Source organism: Schistocerca americana, chromosome 8 (genome assembly GCF_021461395.2).
Source record: "Schistocerca americana isolate TAMUIC-IGC-003095 chromosome 8, iqSchAmer2.1, whole genome shotgun sequence".
In the NCBI taxonomy this organism is placed as follows: domain Eukaryota; kingdom Metazoa; phylum Arthropoda; class Insecta; order Orthoptera; family Acrididae; genus Schistocerca; species Schistocerca americana.
Window position 1 is genome coordinate 39737847 of NC_060126.1, and position 15872 is coordinate 39753718.

Genomic DNA, 15872 nt, shown 5'->3' on the forward strand with positions numbered 1-15872 from the left:
TTTTATTAAGATAAGTATTTGATTTATGTATTAAACATTTTCAAGGTTAAATTCCTGGATAAAAGCTCACGCTCAGATGCACAGTCGTGACTACACACAAGCTATTGCAACATTTCGCCATCTGGATGAACGATCTGCACTTCGTGATAATGTTAATCTACTAGTCACAATGGGAGAATGCTATTATTATTGTGGAGACTTCAAAAATGCACTTATTGTTCTTCAGAGGGTATGTCAATAATGCACTTTAACCATAACCTGTACTTACTACCTTAATTTTTCTCCTGTATGCCTTAGTTTGTTAACCTTAAGGAATATTCCATATATCCTGCAGGTTGCTAAAAGCTGTATTTAAGGCAGTAATATCACCATGTTGTGTAGAATGCCTGCAGCTTGCTCTGCTTCTGTAAATGTTTAGATAATAGCTACATTTATTTTGTAACAATTACTTGCCTAATAATGCAAGCCTAATAATGCAATACTTTACTTCTCAGTGCTTGCCAACCAGTGCTTATAAAATGACTCCACCACCAGAAATACATCGATTTTAAATAATGGGTCATTGAATCTCAAATACTACTTAAGTGTCCAACATTGTGGTTCTGGAACAGTAAACAGATAGCTGTTTGCGTGAAATATAATAAATAATTGTAATAGGTCTTCCAGTGCACACAATGTGTATTATGTACAAAACTGAAATTGTAATTGTGAAAACTGCTTAAAAAAAATTACAGATTTGAAAAGGCGGGTCAGTACTGATCTTCAAGAGGAAAAATTCTTAGTATTATAAGTAGAAACATCAGACTAGAAATTTATCTTCTTATCTCTCAGAACTATAAGTTCAATCTTTAGGAAGAATATTTGATTAAAGAAGAGTGGAAATGAGGGGAGGTGGGCAGATCAGCTCATTCAGGTCATAGGTTGAGAGGGACTTGTCTGTAAAAAAAAAAAAAAAAAAAAAAAAAAACACACTTAAACCTCCTTTCATTCTCAAACACACTTTAAAAATGTTTCTGTCTCCTCATTCTTATAGCAGGCAGTACCAAAGCTCTCACGTTCTGAACAAAAGCACAGGCGAAGCTGTCTGTTTCTTTGTGGTTATAGATGCTTTCTACGTTAATGTATCTTTTGGCAGTATGTTGTATCTTTGGTCCTCTTATTAATGTACATCCTGCCTGTTGAAGATTTTTCCGTGGTATGATTTGATATTTGCTTTTGATTGTTGTACATTTGATTGAAATTTTGTCCCTTTCCATTGTATCGTGAAGATTTAAAAATTAGTGAAGAAAATGAAATGGCAATACACCGATTAATCGAACTGAGGGGAGTGGGGAGGGGGGGATTTCAGATAACCATTTTTTTAGTTAAGCCGTGGACATATAATGTAATATATATAGTACAAACAATGGAATATCAACTATTATGGAAAAGTTTGATTGCGGCGCACCGAAAGGCAACACATTAAGCTGTAGACAGGTGCAAAAAAAGTATGTTGTGCCGTTTACACACACACACACACACACACACACACACACACACACAAGACTGCTGTCTTTGGTTGCTTCGGCCAGACTGAAACTGAAACACGTCAAATGGGAGCAACAAGCCATAGGTGAGTTTGAAAGCAGAGGGATGGCAAGGTACAGGGTGGGGAAGAGGAAACAGTGCTACCTAGCACTCCGAAGAAACTAGAGGTGGCAAAAAAGACAACACAGCGCAGCATTGGGAGGCTGTGGGGAAGGAAGAGAAGGAGAAAAAAGAGAGTGGAACGGAGAAAAGCACACAAGAGGAAAAGTATGGTGGATGCATTGACAGAGAACAGTGCATGATGAGGATGGGAGGATGTGATAGGACAGAGAGGGAGAGACTATTGGGTGAAAGGTGTGGGGACAGTAGGTTACTGTAGCTTGAGGCTGGGAGTGATTTTGGGAGCAGAGAATATGTAATGATAACTCCCATATGCACAGTTCAGAAAATATGATAGTGGAGGGGAGTCTCCAGATGACCCAGGTTGTGAAGTAGCCATTGAAATAAGCATGTTATGTTCAGCTGCAAGCTGTGCAACAGGAGGGTTCACTTTGCTCCTGGCCACAGTTTGACAGTGGCTGTTGATCCTGGTGGGTAGCTGTTTGGTAATCATAACAGTATAAAAAGCTGAGCAATGATTGCAGCAGGGTTGGTATACGACATTGCTGTGTTCACTGGTAGTCGAGCCTCGGGTTGGGTAGGATAAGCCTGAGACAGGATTGCAATAGGAAGTGATGGACTGGGTAGATTGGGCAGGCCTTGCAGCTGGGTCTTCCACAGGAATATGAGCCTTTTGGTAAGGGAGTGGCATAAGGTTGGACTGGTTGGGTGGGTTATGGAATACCACTTCAAGAGGGATGGGAAGGATCTTGGGTGGGGTGTCTCCCATTTCACGGCATGATGACAGGTAATCGAAGCTCTGACGAAGGATTTTACTCAACTGTTCAGTCTGAGGTGATGTTGGGTTATGATGGGGACACTGGTTTGTAGCTTGTTCTTGGGATTTGTGGGAGGATTTGGGATGTGTGGGGATATGGCAAGTGAAATCTGTTTGCAGACTAGGCCTGGTGATTTGTCCCTGTTTGTGAAGGCCTTGGTGAGAACTTCAGCTTATTGGGAAAGGGAACTGCCGGCACTCCAGATATCCTATCCTTGGGTGACTAGGCTGTATGGGAGCGACTTTTGGTGTGGAAGGGATGGTAACTGTCAAAATGGAGGTAATGTGATGGTTTATGAGGACAGGGGTGTGGATGAAACCCTCAGAGAAGAGGTAGTCAATGTCCAGGAAGGTGGTACACTGTATTGTAAAGGACCAAGTGACATGGATGGAAGAAAAGCTATTGAGGTTATGAAGGAATGAGGATATGGTGTTCAGGCTCTGAGTCCAGACCATGAAGATATCATCAATAAACCTGAACCAGATCATGGGTTTTTGAAGGTTAGGCCCATAAAGAGGTTGACATATGAAGATGGCTGTGCCATGGATTTGGTTTGTTTACCTTTGCTTGAAAAGTGTAGTAGTTATAGGTTAGGATGGAATTAGTTAGGTGAAGAGTTAGTGGCTTTGGAGTCTGAAGGATGTTGAGAAAGGTAGTGTTCAGTTGTGGCATGACCATGGCCATGAGCGACGTTGGTGTATTGCGAAATACTGTCAACAGTGACGTAACCCGGGGGTTAAAGATGGGGATGTTGGAGAGTTGGTGAAGGAAGTGCTTGGTATTTTTGATGTTGGAGGCTATATTTTGAGCAATAGTTTGGAGATTTTGGTCAGTTAGGACCGAAATTCTTTCAGTGGAAGCATAGTAACCAGATACAGTGGGCTGTCCAGGATTGTTAGGTTTGTGGATTTTGGACAGCATGCAAAAGGGGGGCGTGTGGGTTGTGATAAAGGTGTGGAGGGAAATGGATTCAGGAAAGAGGTTCAGAGAAGGGCCTAAGCCTTAAGCATGGATTGAAGGTTATGTTGGACAGCTGGGATGGGATCACTCTGGCAGGTTTATAGATGGAGGAGCCTGACTGTTGGTGGAGGCCCTTCTGGCAGGTAGTCCCTGTGATTGATGACGACAGTGGTGGAATGTTTGTCTGCAGATAGGATCATTAGTTGAGGATCTGTTTTGAGACGCTTCATAGCTGTCTTCACTTCTGCTGAAAGGTTGGTATTCTTTGGAAGGACTTGTGGATGGATGGTGAAGTCAAGTTGTAGGTAAGGGATTCATGGAATGTGACCAGAGATTGATTAAGTGGAAGGGGGGATTGCAGTTGGGTGGTGGTACTACTGGGAGAGACAGGGTTAAATTTTGTGATTAGGTTGGTTTGGGTAGGAGTGATTGGTGGCAAAGAAGTGTTTCGATTGCAATGATTGGGAGGAGGAAAGTACGTCTGTGACAAGTCCCAAGTGGTTAAATTTGGGCGGAGGACTGAAGATGAAGCTTTTGGATAAGACTGAAACTTATCTGGCGATGGGTATTTTTGGTGCAAAGATTAATAAAAATGTTCTGTGATTGTTTTGGCTCTGGATGGAGTGGAGTGTTGTAAGAGTGATTTGGGGATGTGTAAAGTTGAAAAGGTCATCTAGGCCGGGTCTGAGTGCTATGAAGTGCTGATGCAGAGGTACACTGTTGGTAGGATAGGATTTGGGTAGTGGTGCCCCAAGGCAGCAGTCCACATTAAACCCTCTGCATTTCAACAATTCATATCCATTCCACACCAAAAAATTCCTCCCATGAAGCCTAGCCACCCAGGGACAGCCGTCTGCAGTGACGGCAGTCCCCTTGCCTAGTATGGTGAAGGTCTCACCACTATCACTAGACCTAGCCTACAGGCAGATTTCTTGTAGCATATTTCCACACACCCCAAATCCTCCCTCCATCATCAAGAACCAGCTATAAAGAAGTGCCCCTTTGTCAGTCAGTACCACCATGGACTAGAACAATACTTCGTCAGGGCTTTGGTTATCTATCATTGTGCCCTGAAATCAGGGATATCCTACCCAAGATGCTTCCCACCACTCCTAAAGTGGTGTTCCATCACCCACCCAACCTCTGCAACATCCTGGTCCATCTGTATGCCACTCCCTATCCCAACTTCTTGTCACAGGGATTGTATCCTTGCGGGAGACCCAGATGCATGACCTGCCAAATCCACCCACACAGTTCTCCATATACCAGCCCCATCACAGGCTTATCTTAGCACATCAGAGGCTAGGCCATATCCTGCTCCAGTTCTGGTGCAATCATTGCTCAGGTTTTTATGTTGGTATGACTACCAACCAGCAATCTACCAGGATGAATAGTCACCACCAAGCTGTGACCAAGAGCAAAGTGAGCCACCCTGTTCCACAACATGCAGCTGAACATAACATGCTTGATTTCAATGGCTGCTTCACAACATGTGCCATCTTGATCCTCTCATCCACCACTAGCTTTGCTGAACTGCACAGTTGGGAGTTATCTGTACCACATATTTTCCACTTCCAAAATCATGCCAGCTTCAACCTTCAGTAACCTACTGTCCCCACACCCTCCACCCAAGAGTTTATGCCCTCTGTCCTGTCAACTCCTCCCAACTCATGCCCTCACCCTCATTGTGCGCTGCTCTCTACCAATGCATCCACCTATCTTTTACCCTTCTCTGCTCCTCTCTTTTCCAGTCCCTTTTCTCCTTTGCTTCCCTCTCCTACAGCGACCTGATACTGCACCTGGTAGCCTTACCTGCAATCTTTAGTCCCTACACGCTCTGTCTGGTGGGGAGGAGCTAGGGGAGAGGGGGGGGGCGGGGGGCACTGGCTCGTGTGAATATGTGCGTTTCTTTTTTCTGGTGAAGACTTTGTCTCAAAGCTTAAGATGTAACAGTGTTGTGCATGTCTGCAACTCAGTGTGTCGTCTTTACAGTTAATAGCAGTGTATCCTTTCCATAAATGTTAACGTGTGCTACAATATTTTGTAGTGTAATTACAATGCCTATTTGTGAAAAGTTTTGAAAGTCAAGCTAATTCAAAAATCTCTTCATAAGCTTTGCTTATGTTCCTTATCAAAGTTAAAATTACTTTTTTGTGGACTACAGGACATAATATAAAGTATACTGTATTTAATAAAGTAGTTTTTTGCATATAACTTACTCATTCAAAAAATTCGGTTTGTTCCTTTTCTCCTTCCTCACATTTTCAAGCAGCAATGCCCTCTTATCACTTCATTAGAATGACATTTGTCAGCATTGACTCACGGTAGTGTTCAACAAACCTTAAGGCAACCCAAACAACAACATATGTACTGTACTTTCTGCATTACTCTATACTTAGTAGGTTTTTGGAATATAAGTTCTTAACATAGGCTTACCTCTAGTGCTCGAAAATGATGGTCAGCTGTCACACTGCCATCCATGTCATCTACTTCAGGCTCTTTGATCGTGTCAGAATTTGACATCCACACTGTTTCTACAATTTCTTGCTCTGTGATTTATTGGTGATCATTCACGACAACTCATTTGTACGCCTCACATGTATCCATGTATCCACATCTGGGAATTCTTTTTACATCATCTGTCAAATTTTCTGACTCATCTTCTTCAAACTCATTATACGTTTTGCTCCAGTTCCTTGGAGAGTTGCTGCTTGCATATTGTCTCAGGCTTGTTCAAACCAATAAATTACATATCATATTTAACACCTTCAGCACATTATTTATGTTTTGGTAATTGAGGTCACTATTTTGCAAGATATTTCTTGAAAGTAGCCCATGTATTTCTCAAAAATATCCCATGGCAGTGCTGTTTAAATGCCACTATTATGCCCTGATCCAGTAGCTGTATTAGACTGGTAACATTTGGGGGAAGGAAACGCATATAAATATCATGTCTTTCTAAATTGCAAGGATGCATAGGTGAAGTGTCAGCCAAAAACTTTTCAATTTTTGGTAAAAACTGATCATTATACCATTTGACAAAGGGTTCATGGGACATCCAGTAACTTTTTGCACTTTGTAAAACTCTGTTAGCACATTTTGGCCAACATCCTTAAAAGACTTCCTAATGTAAATTTGATCCTTGATGCAGCCTGGGGTATACTCTTCAAACTCTGTTTGAAAAATGTTGACTGTGTCTGTGTCTGCACATAACTTTTCCCCACATACATTTGATTACCAAATGCTGTGTCTGTTTTTAAACTTGAAAAACCATTTTTTTGGGTGGGTGTGGAGGGTGGGGAGGGGGGGGGGGGGGGGTGGCAGTCAAAGACACGCATTTTCCTTGTTGTTGAGTGAACAAAAGATAGAGCTTTGTCTACTTTTTCAAAGTCAGTTTTTTTACTGTTTTTCTATGAGGATTTTTCACAGCTTACTCTAGAAATTCAAATTTTCATTTGACCCATTCTGGAATGGTAGAAACTCCACCTCTGTAATTAGTCACAACCGTTTTCAGTAAATTTTCTTTTTCAACTTCAGCTATGTTATCAGTGAAAGTAAACACAACATGCTTTTGTTTAGTCACCACAGTACAAAAATATGCATAAAGTAGAAAGAAACAACCACTCATATGCACTATTGCTGGCAGTGTAGCTTTGGTTAGACTGGTGATTTGCTGGATGGGGAAACAACTGGAGGTCAGGCAGTTTCAGAGAAGCTAGGTTTGGGTTGACCCAAGTTCGGTTAACCATGGTTTGACTTTCCATGAATGATCTGCCTTATATGCTAGGCCTTCCCCTCGTAATCTGTCCCTTTACTGTCCCTTTGATTACAAATTTTAGCAATGACTCTAGTCATAATATGTTTGTCCAATCATTCTCTTTCTCTTCGATTCATTGCAATCTTCATTGGACATTTTTTACTCACTATTGTGTTGCAGATTGTTATGATTTGTTACGGGCCACTCCATCAGATCTTCAACAGTCTTCTATTGCACCATATTTCGAAGGCTTCCAATTGTTTACTCTCTGTCCTCCCACTGTACACACTTTGTGCCCATGGACCATGGAGAAGTGTGTTACAAACATATCTTTTGTGAATCGTATCATGGTCTTAAGGCTTGTATTTTTGGATTTGGCAGCTATTTCTTTTTATTATCTCTTGCAGTGCTTGCCACTTTTTTTTACAACTTCCTTCTTCACGTGTTGAAGGTTTGAAACAGCAAAATCTGTCAACTTCTTCTTGTCGAAGGTTTACATTTAGCCACATAGCATATTGTTCCAGTAATGAATTGGTTCACTTCTATGATAAGTTTTATCTCAACACTTAATGTATCATGCTAATTTTTTTCTTTGTGACAAAGAACTCACACATTGAGTTAATCTTTTAGTTCCTTCACAATTAATCCCCCTACCCCAATTATTTAGAGTGTCAAACTCCCACATTTTAAGAAAAACTAGTTTTTCATGTATCTCAATGTTTATGATGTAATCTCTTGTGAACTATGTGTTGTACGATCATACAATATTGCAGGGACATTCCATGGTATATATGGATAGAGTCTGCACAATGTATTGGGAATGGGGCTTGTGGTAAAGAAATTATAAATTTGAACGGAATACCTGATGCTGAAGTTTCAAGGCATGAAAAGTGAAAATTTAGTAAGCAATAAACTTTTTCTCCCATTATTTTTATCAGGGGTGTCAGTGAGAAAAAAATTTCAAAAGATCTGAATTTGTGTGTAAAATTTATTGGAAGTTGCTAAATGCTGTCATTCTGATATGGAGGATGTATATAGTGTGAGACAATGTCTCACTGCAGCGAGTGACACAGACAGTTGAATTAAAATAACCAGTTCTATTAATAAAAAATATTCATCTATTTTGTTGCTCCTCTTTATTATGTATTGATGGCTCATTGTGTATTTTCTTTCTGCAGTTTATCTTTCCATAATTGTCTAGAGGATAATCAGGTTGATGTTTCGATAATAATATGAATTCTGGTGGACTTCCTGCAGAATTACACATATATTTTTAGTCATTTCACTTCACAGTACAAATCGGTGAAACACACACAACTCATTCTCCATCCATGCACTTCAAACTCGAACAACCCAACACACAAAAGAACATTGATTTACCTCCAATAACATGTAGCAAAGAAATTACTATCATATATCAATCTATTTGTTCAAAACAATCTTTGGAACATACATATCATTAAAAAAATACTATTAATTGTCTGTCTTTTTTGAGAAGTCCGTAATCATCATTTTAATTACATTAAGTATATGTAAACATTGACATTTAATCATTTTTCACATAGCTATTTAGCAGTGGATTTTTTATTTTTATGTCTTCAGTGCAGCATCATTTACTCCATATGATCAAAGATCGGTTAGTACATTTATCTCCCCACAATCAGTTTTATTGCAATAGCCCCACTTCCCTCCTACCCCTCCTCCCCCCCCCCCCCCCCCTCAAAGAAAAATTGAAAGCATAAAATGCAAGAGAAATTTTGATACAACATAATAAAACTGGTTGCCAACAAGTTTTGGACTATAGCAAATCAATATCAACAGTTCATTACATGATATACAGCATTTTGACTGCCTTAGCACCACCACTTCATTCAAATGAGGTCAAGAACAAAGTTTTGCTTTACCGAGTTCTTTTCTCACACATTTTCAAAACCAAATTCAAAGTTTGACCTTTCACCTGTCATTTAGCTCTCAAATTATTACCAACTATCATATAAAATATATGGGATAAGCAAAAGGGTGGTACCCATAAAGAGATTTTATTGTATTAGCATGACAGTAGAACTTGTATTTCATGAGAATGTCTGTATACCAATATTTAAAAATCTGTCTTTAATAGGGGAAATATCATTAATTGGTAATGCCCTGTGATCAAAAGAAAACATCTTAGTCCATATAGAGTTATTTGAAAGTTAGGAACTTAATCTTTTTTCTCCTAACACCAATGAAATGTTTTTGTAACAACATTTTATACTGTCTTACTTATAAATGTACTTTTCATACAGAACATTGAACTCTCTGTGTATGAAAATATGCTGTAACAAAAATTATTTCTTGCTCTATTTTGCAAGAACTCCCCCCCCCCCCCCCCCCCCCCTTGCAACATGGCAGATGCTGCAAGGGTAGTACTGTCAGACAGGATCATACACAGAAGTTGTGGTGACATAAATAGCATAGACCCCGGAAATAAATGAGAGAGGAAAAAAAAATTGAAGAGGAACAGAGCCCAAATAGGAAAAAGTTGGAACAGAGTGCACCAGAAATTAAGATTGGGTACACCCAGCTAGGGAATCCACCACTTGCTGCGTGGTGTGCCTACCAAAGTCAGCAGACCCTCAACCTATTCCATGTGCAACATTACCAATTTTTATCACTTATTTTGTCTTTTACTGTCTGACTGTTACAAACATTTTGAATTCATTATTTTTCATATCACGTAATAGATTATACAATAACATATGAAAAATTGCCTTTCAAGCCTTTCAAATTATGTTGCAGGATGAGACAACTAGCTCATTCATACATGTTTCCTTGAAAACTGAATTATTTAGTTACTTATGTAAAAAATGCTGGTATAAATTATGTTAAAAATGTCGCTGACACTGAAATTTGTCACTGTTACACTTAAAATTCTTCTTTCACATCTACATAAAGTACGCTGAGTCAGTTTGGTAGCATGAAAGTTTGACACATACAAAATAATATTAAACATCAAAAAATATCTATCGTAAAAAACATAAGTAAATTATGTACAGTACAAGAAATTGCAGATATTTTGTGAGAAATGGTGGGCTGCATTCTACACACATTCCCAAAACTAGTACACAAGAAATGTTAAAGTTTTGTTGGGTGGCCAATAATTCCAGACAGCAAAAGGTCAATTTCATTTTCTATGTCCCAGATTCTTCTCACGTAAATATCATGATTAAAAATTTACATGGAAATGAATTGATAACGTGTTAATACGTTATAATCTGCAACAAGATATTTAGTACATGGAAGTTATTTCCTACCGATGCTAACTCTTTCTCATGGCAGTGATATGTAATAATCCAGCCATTAAATAAAATTCTGATATTTTCAACAAACCAGACACAGCTCAAACTTTCATAAACATCAATCATATAATCAAAGGCTAATGCTCAACATCACTTTACCTACATTCCTTATAGTCATTTCTCAGAATTTTCTACAAAATACCTTCATAAACAAAAACACACTGCATTACAGAACTGTGTGTGAATAAGTCCCTAATATTTCATTTACCTAACATCATTATAAACCTCATAAACTTCACATACTCACTATAGTCCTCAATACAAAAGACCTTCATCTCTCACAGTACATCATCTCAACATAAAATTCGTCAACATCACAAAATATTTCACAAAACTTCATAATACCATCAGTAAGCCTCAGATAGAAAGATTATTCTGCATTGTGATTCTTGTATTCTATTCTAGTAAAATATGTGTTATAAACCAAGAAAAATATATTGATCATTAACTTCACATAGGCCTGAAAAACAACTCTCTCTGGTATGTCTCTCCCTCACAGAGACACCACAATAATAACTGAGCTGACGTAGCTTGTAAATTTCTTAAGTTTTCATTTTCAATAAACCTTTTTTATTCACTAAAGCCGTAGATGCGTAGGCATTGTGATACTGGCTGACTATAGCAATATTTTTTCTGTCTGACTCATTTATGTAAAAAATTTTAAATTTCTTTTTTTAATGCATATAAGCTCATCTGAAATTACTATTATCTTGGGGAACTTATCTACAATTAATTCCATTATATTGAGACAGTAGAAGACAAATACATAGTATAATGTAATTATAAAAAGATGGATAAGTAATTAACACACAAACCTTGCAGCATGGAAAATCAGATTCATAAGCAATATTTACAAGCAAAACCAATAAATCAAATAATCAATTTTGACATAGCAGAAAATTTTCCACATCTCAAATAGCAGTGACCTCATCTCTCTTTATTTCACTGTACGGTAAAATCTGCCTGCAGTGTTTGTTTTCTCCTTTTCTTCAGTGTCATTCTTTACTTACAGTCAAATTAAAATAACCAGTTCTGTTAGTACTAAAAATTTTACTCCTTTTTGTTGCTCTTCTGTGTTATGTGTTGATGGCTCATTGTGTATTTTCTTTCTGTGGTGTATCTTTCTATAATCATCTAGAGGATAATTGGTTTGATGTTTCGATAGTATTAAGAGTTCTGGTGGTCTTCCTGCAGAATTACACATATATTTTCAGTCATTTCACTTGACAATACAAATTAGTAAAACGTACACAAATTGTTCTCCATCCTCGCACTTCAAACTCATACAACTAACTGCACAAAAGAACAAAGATTCACCTTTAATAACATGTAGCCAAGAAATCACTATCATATATCGATCTATTTATGCAAAACAATCTTTGGAACATACATTTCTTCAAAAAAATAATTAATTGTCTATATTTTTGAGAAGTCCATAATCATTGTAGTAATTACATGAAGTGTTTATAGACATTGACATTTAAACATTTTTGCATAGCTGTTTAGTAGTGGATTTCTGTTTTTTATGTCTTTGATGCAGTATTGTGTAGTTCATATGATCCAGGATTGGTTAGTACATTTATCTCACTGTAATCAGTTTTATTATGCCCTGGAACTCTTTAGACAGGCAACTTGCAACTGGGACCATCCACTGATTTATGTGTTTAGTAACTTACGTTGCCTCTTCACCATAGAAATTAAATGTCAATGAGGGTAATGAGGAATCCTCCCCGGCACCTTTCCTGATTTTTGCCTCTTTTACAATTCTATCAGTACTGCCGACTTTATTCTGCTTTGTGCAAAGAGAATTGGTCACCATTATATTCCTGTAGTTGATACTCTGCCACCTAAGAATGGAATTAATTTTATTCTATTCCGCAATTTTAAGACACTTCCAAATCTAGGAATCCAATTAATATTTCCTCCTTTCATCCAAATCTGTCCTCTTTTACTAGCCACAGTGCTAAAATTGTTTCTCAAGTGCCCCTATTACCCACAAAAATATGCTGGTCCTACCTACATCTACATATATATATATATGGCTACTCTGCAAATCACTCTTAAGTGCCTAGCAGAGGGTTCATGGAACCACGGTCACACTAATTCTCTATTATTCCTCTCTCAAACAGCATGTGGGAAAAAACACCACCTATATATTTCTGTACGAGCTCTGATATCCCTTATTTTGTTATGATGATCGTTTCTCCCTATGTAGGTTGATGTCAACAAAATATTTTATTTGGAGGAGAAAGGTGGTGGTTGATATGTCATGAGAAGATCCCACTGTGATGAAAAATGCCTTTGTTTTAATGGTTTCCACTGCACATCTTGTATCATGTCCATGACTCTTTTCCTCGATTTCTCAATAATACAAAATGTGCTTCTCTTCTGTGAACTTTCTCAATGTACTCCATTAATCCTCCCTGGTAAGGATCCCACACTGTGCAGCAGTACTCCAAAAGAGTACTGGTAGGCAGGCTCTTTAGTAAATCTGTTCTGCCAAGAAAACACATTCTTTGGTTCACCTTCCCACAACATTTTCTATGTGTTCTTCTCAATATAAGTTGCTCATAATTGTAGTTCCTAGGTATTTAGCTGAATTTATGGCCTGTAGATTTGATTGATTTATCGTGTTATGGAAGTTCAACAGATTCCTTTTAGCACTCATATGGATGATCTCACATTTTTCCTTATTTAGGGTCAGTTGCCAATTTTTACATCATATAGACATATTTTCTAAATCATTTTGCGATTTACTTTGATCCTCTGATTTTACTACACTGTAAAGAACACCATCATCTGCAAACAGTGTAAGATGGCTGCACAAATTGTCTCGTATATCGTACCTATAATAAGAAACAGCAGAGGACCTGTGACACTAGTTTGGAGAATGTCAGAAATCACTTCCATTTTACTTGATGACTTTCTATCAGTTACTACTAACTGTGACCTCTGTCATAGGAAATCATGAATCCAATCACATAACTCAGCTGAAATTCTGTAAGCACACTATTTGATTGCAAGCCACTTATGAGGTACAGTGCCATGATCTTCTGCAAAACTAGAAATATGGAACTGATTTAAAGCCTCTTGTTGATAGCATTCAGCACTTCATTTGAGTAAAGTGTTAGTTGTGTTTCAGAAGTACAATGTTTTCCAAATCCATGTTGGCTGTGTCAATAGACGGGTGTCATTAAGGTAATTCATAATGTTTGAACACAATATATGATCCAAAATCGTGCTGCATATTGATGTTAATGATATGGGCCTTTAATTTAATGGATTACTCATATTGCCTTTCTCAAAATTGGTGTTATCTGTGAAACTTTCCAGTCTGTGGGTACAGATCTCTCATAGAGAAAGCGGTTGTATATGATTGTTAAGTATGGAGCTCTTACATCAGTATACCTAGCTATTATACAGTCCAGACCAGATGACTTGCTTTTATTAAGTGACTTAAGTTGCTTCACCACTCCAAGGATATCTACTTCTAAGTTACTCACGTTGGCAGCTATTCATGATCTGAATTCTGTAATATTTATTTTGTCTTCTTCTATGAAGCAATTTTGGAAGTCTGTGTTTAGTAACTCCACTTTAGCAGTACTGTCATTGATAGTATTTCCATTGCTTTTGCCCAGAGAAGCCACTGATTGTGTCTTGCCACTAGTATATTTTGCATACAATCAGAATCTCTTGGGATTTTCAGCTAGGTTTTGAAACTAAATTTTGTTGTGGAAACTATTATACACGTTTCGCATTGCAGTCCATGCTAAATGTCAAGCTTCTATAAAAGATCACCAATCTTGGGAATTTTGCTTTTGTTTGAAGTTGACGTGCTTTTTTTTTTTGTTGTTTCTGCTACAGTGTTCTGATCTGTTTCATGTACTGTGGGGGATCAGCTGCATCCTTTGTTAATTTATTTGATATAAATCTCTCCATTGCTGTCAAATGCTATTTCTTTGAATTCAAGCCACATCTGATCTTCCCTTACATTGTTAATTTGGAAGGAGTGGAGAATCTCCCAGGAAGGTGACAAGCAAATTATATCCGCTTTTCTGAATAGATATATTTTTGTTTACTTTTCGTAGATTTGAGAGTTAAGGTATTTAGTCTTACTACGAAAATCCTGTGTTCGTTAATCCCTGTATCCATTTTGATGCTCATTATTAGCTTAGGATTATTTGTTACTAAAAGTTCAGGTGTGTTTCCATAACTGTTTACTATTCGAGTGGGTTCATGAAGTAATTTCTGAAAATAATTTTCAAAGAAAGCATTTAGCACTGTTTCGGGTGATATTTTGTGTGTATGCCCAGATTTAGACTTATATTTTCACCAACATATCAAGGGTAAATTGATGTCACAGCCAGTTCTAATTGTAAAAAGGATAAAATTATTATTTTATTCCCATTGCCAATACTAGCCCAAAGGAACTATCTGCTTCCGTTTCAGTACAAGATAAACTAGTTCTAACAGCAATAAACCCACTACCACCAACAAGATTTAACCTATCCTTTGTGAACACCCGAACTTATCTCTGGCTTTAGCTAGCTTTCAGATTTGAGCATCTGCACTTTCTATTAGTGCTTGGAGCTCTGGTACTTTCCAACACAACTACAATAATTTACAACTGTTATACAGATGGTTCCTAGAGATATGTTCTTCCTGTCTTCAACATGAACCCTTCCAGACTGACGTCCTTTTTGTGTTTCCTCGATACCCTCTAACGTAAAAAACTGCCCAGTCTGTGCCACACAGACCCTGCAGTCTGTGTAGCCACCTCCTACTTGTAATGGACTCCTGACCTATTTAACTGAACTAAAAACGCCATCACCCTATGTATGGCGCAAGTTGAGGAATCTGCAGCCTACAGAGTTGCAGAATTGTCTGAGCCTCTGATTCAGATGCTCCACTTGGCTCTGTATCAGGGGGCCACAATTGGTCCTCTTGACTGTGCTGCAAATGGTGAGCTCTGCTTTCATGTTGCAAGCGTGACTGAAAGCCTTCATCACTTCAGATAGCCACTCAAAACCAGAGAGAATTTCTTCCAATCCAAAATGACACATAATTGGCACCAACCTGCAGTTGGCTGCACCCTGCTCTCTTCATGGCACCTGGAAGAATTCGTTCCACTTGTCGAATGACTCCACTTAGTATGCACACGGAGTGAACACTGGCTTCCTTCCCCTCCTTGGCAGCCATATCCCTAAGGAGTCCCATAATACGCCTAATACTATAGCTCCCAACTACCAAAAATCCCACTCTCTGTGACTGTCCAGATATTGCAGGCTGAGAGGCTTTCTCTTGAAACAGGACAAGTGACTGCATCTGACTGAGTGAAATTGTCAGCCATGG

General features: G+C 38.3%; 1 protein-coding gene across 1 annotated transcript in view; it reads left to right on the forward strand.

Moving 5' to 3' along the window:
* Window positions 1-15872, forward strand: part of LOC124544918 (anaphase-promoting complex subunit 7) — a 168347-nt gene that overhangs the window by 89615 nt on the left and 62860 nt on the right. The window contains exon 5 of the mRNA XM_047123658.1: window positions 46-229. Coding sequence (XP_046979614.1) covers window positions 46-229 — 184 coding nt within the window. The remainder of the gene's footprint in view (window positions 1-45; window positions 230-15872) is intronic.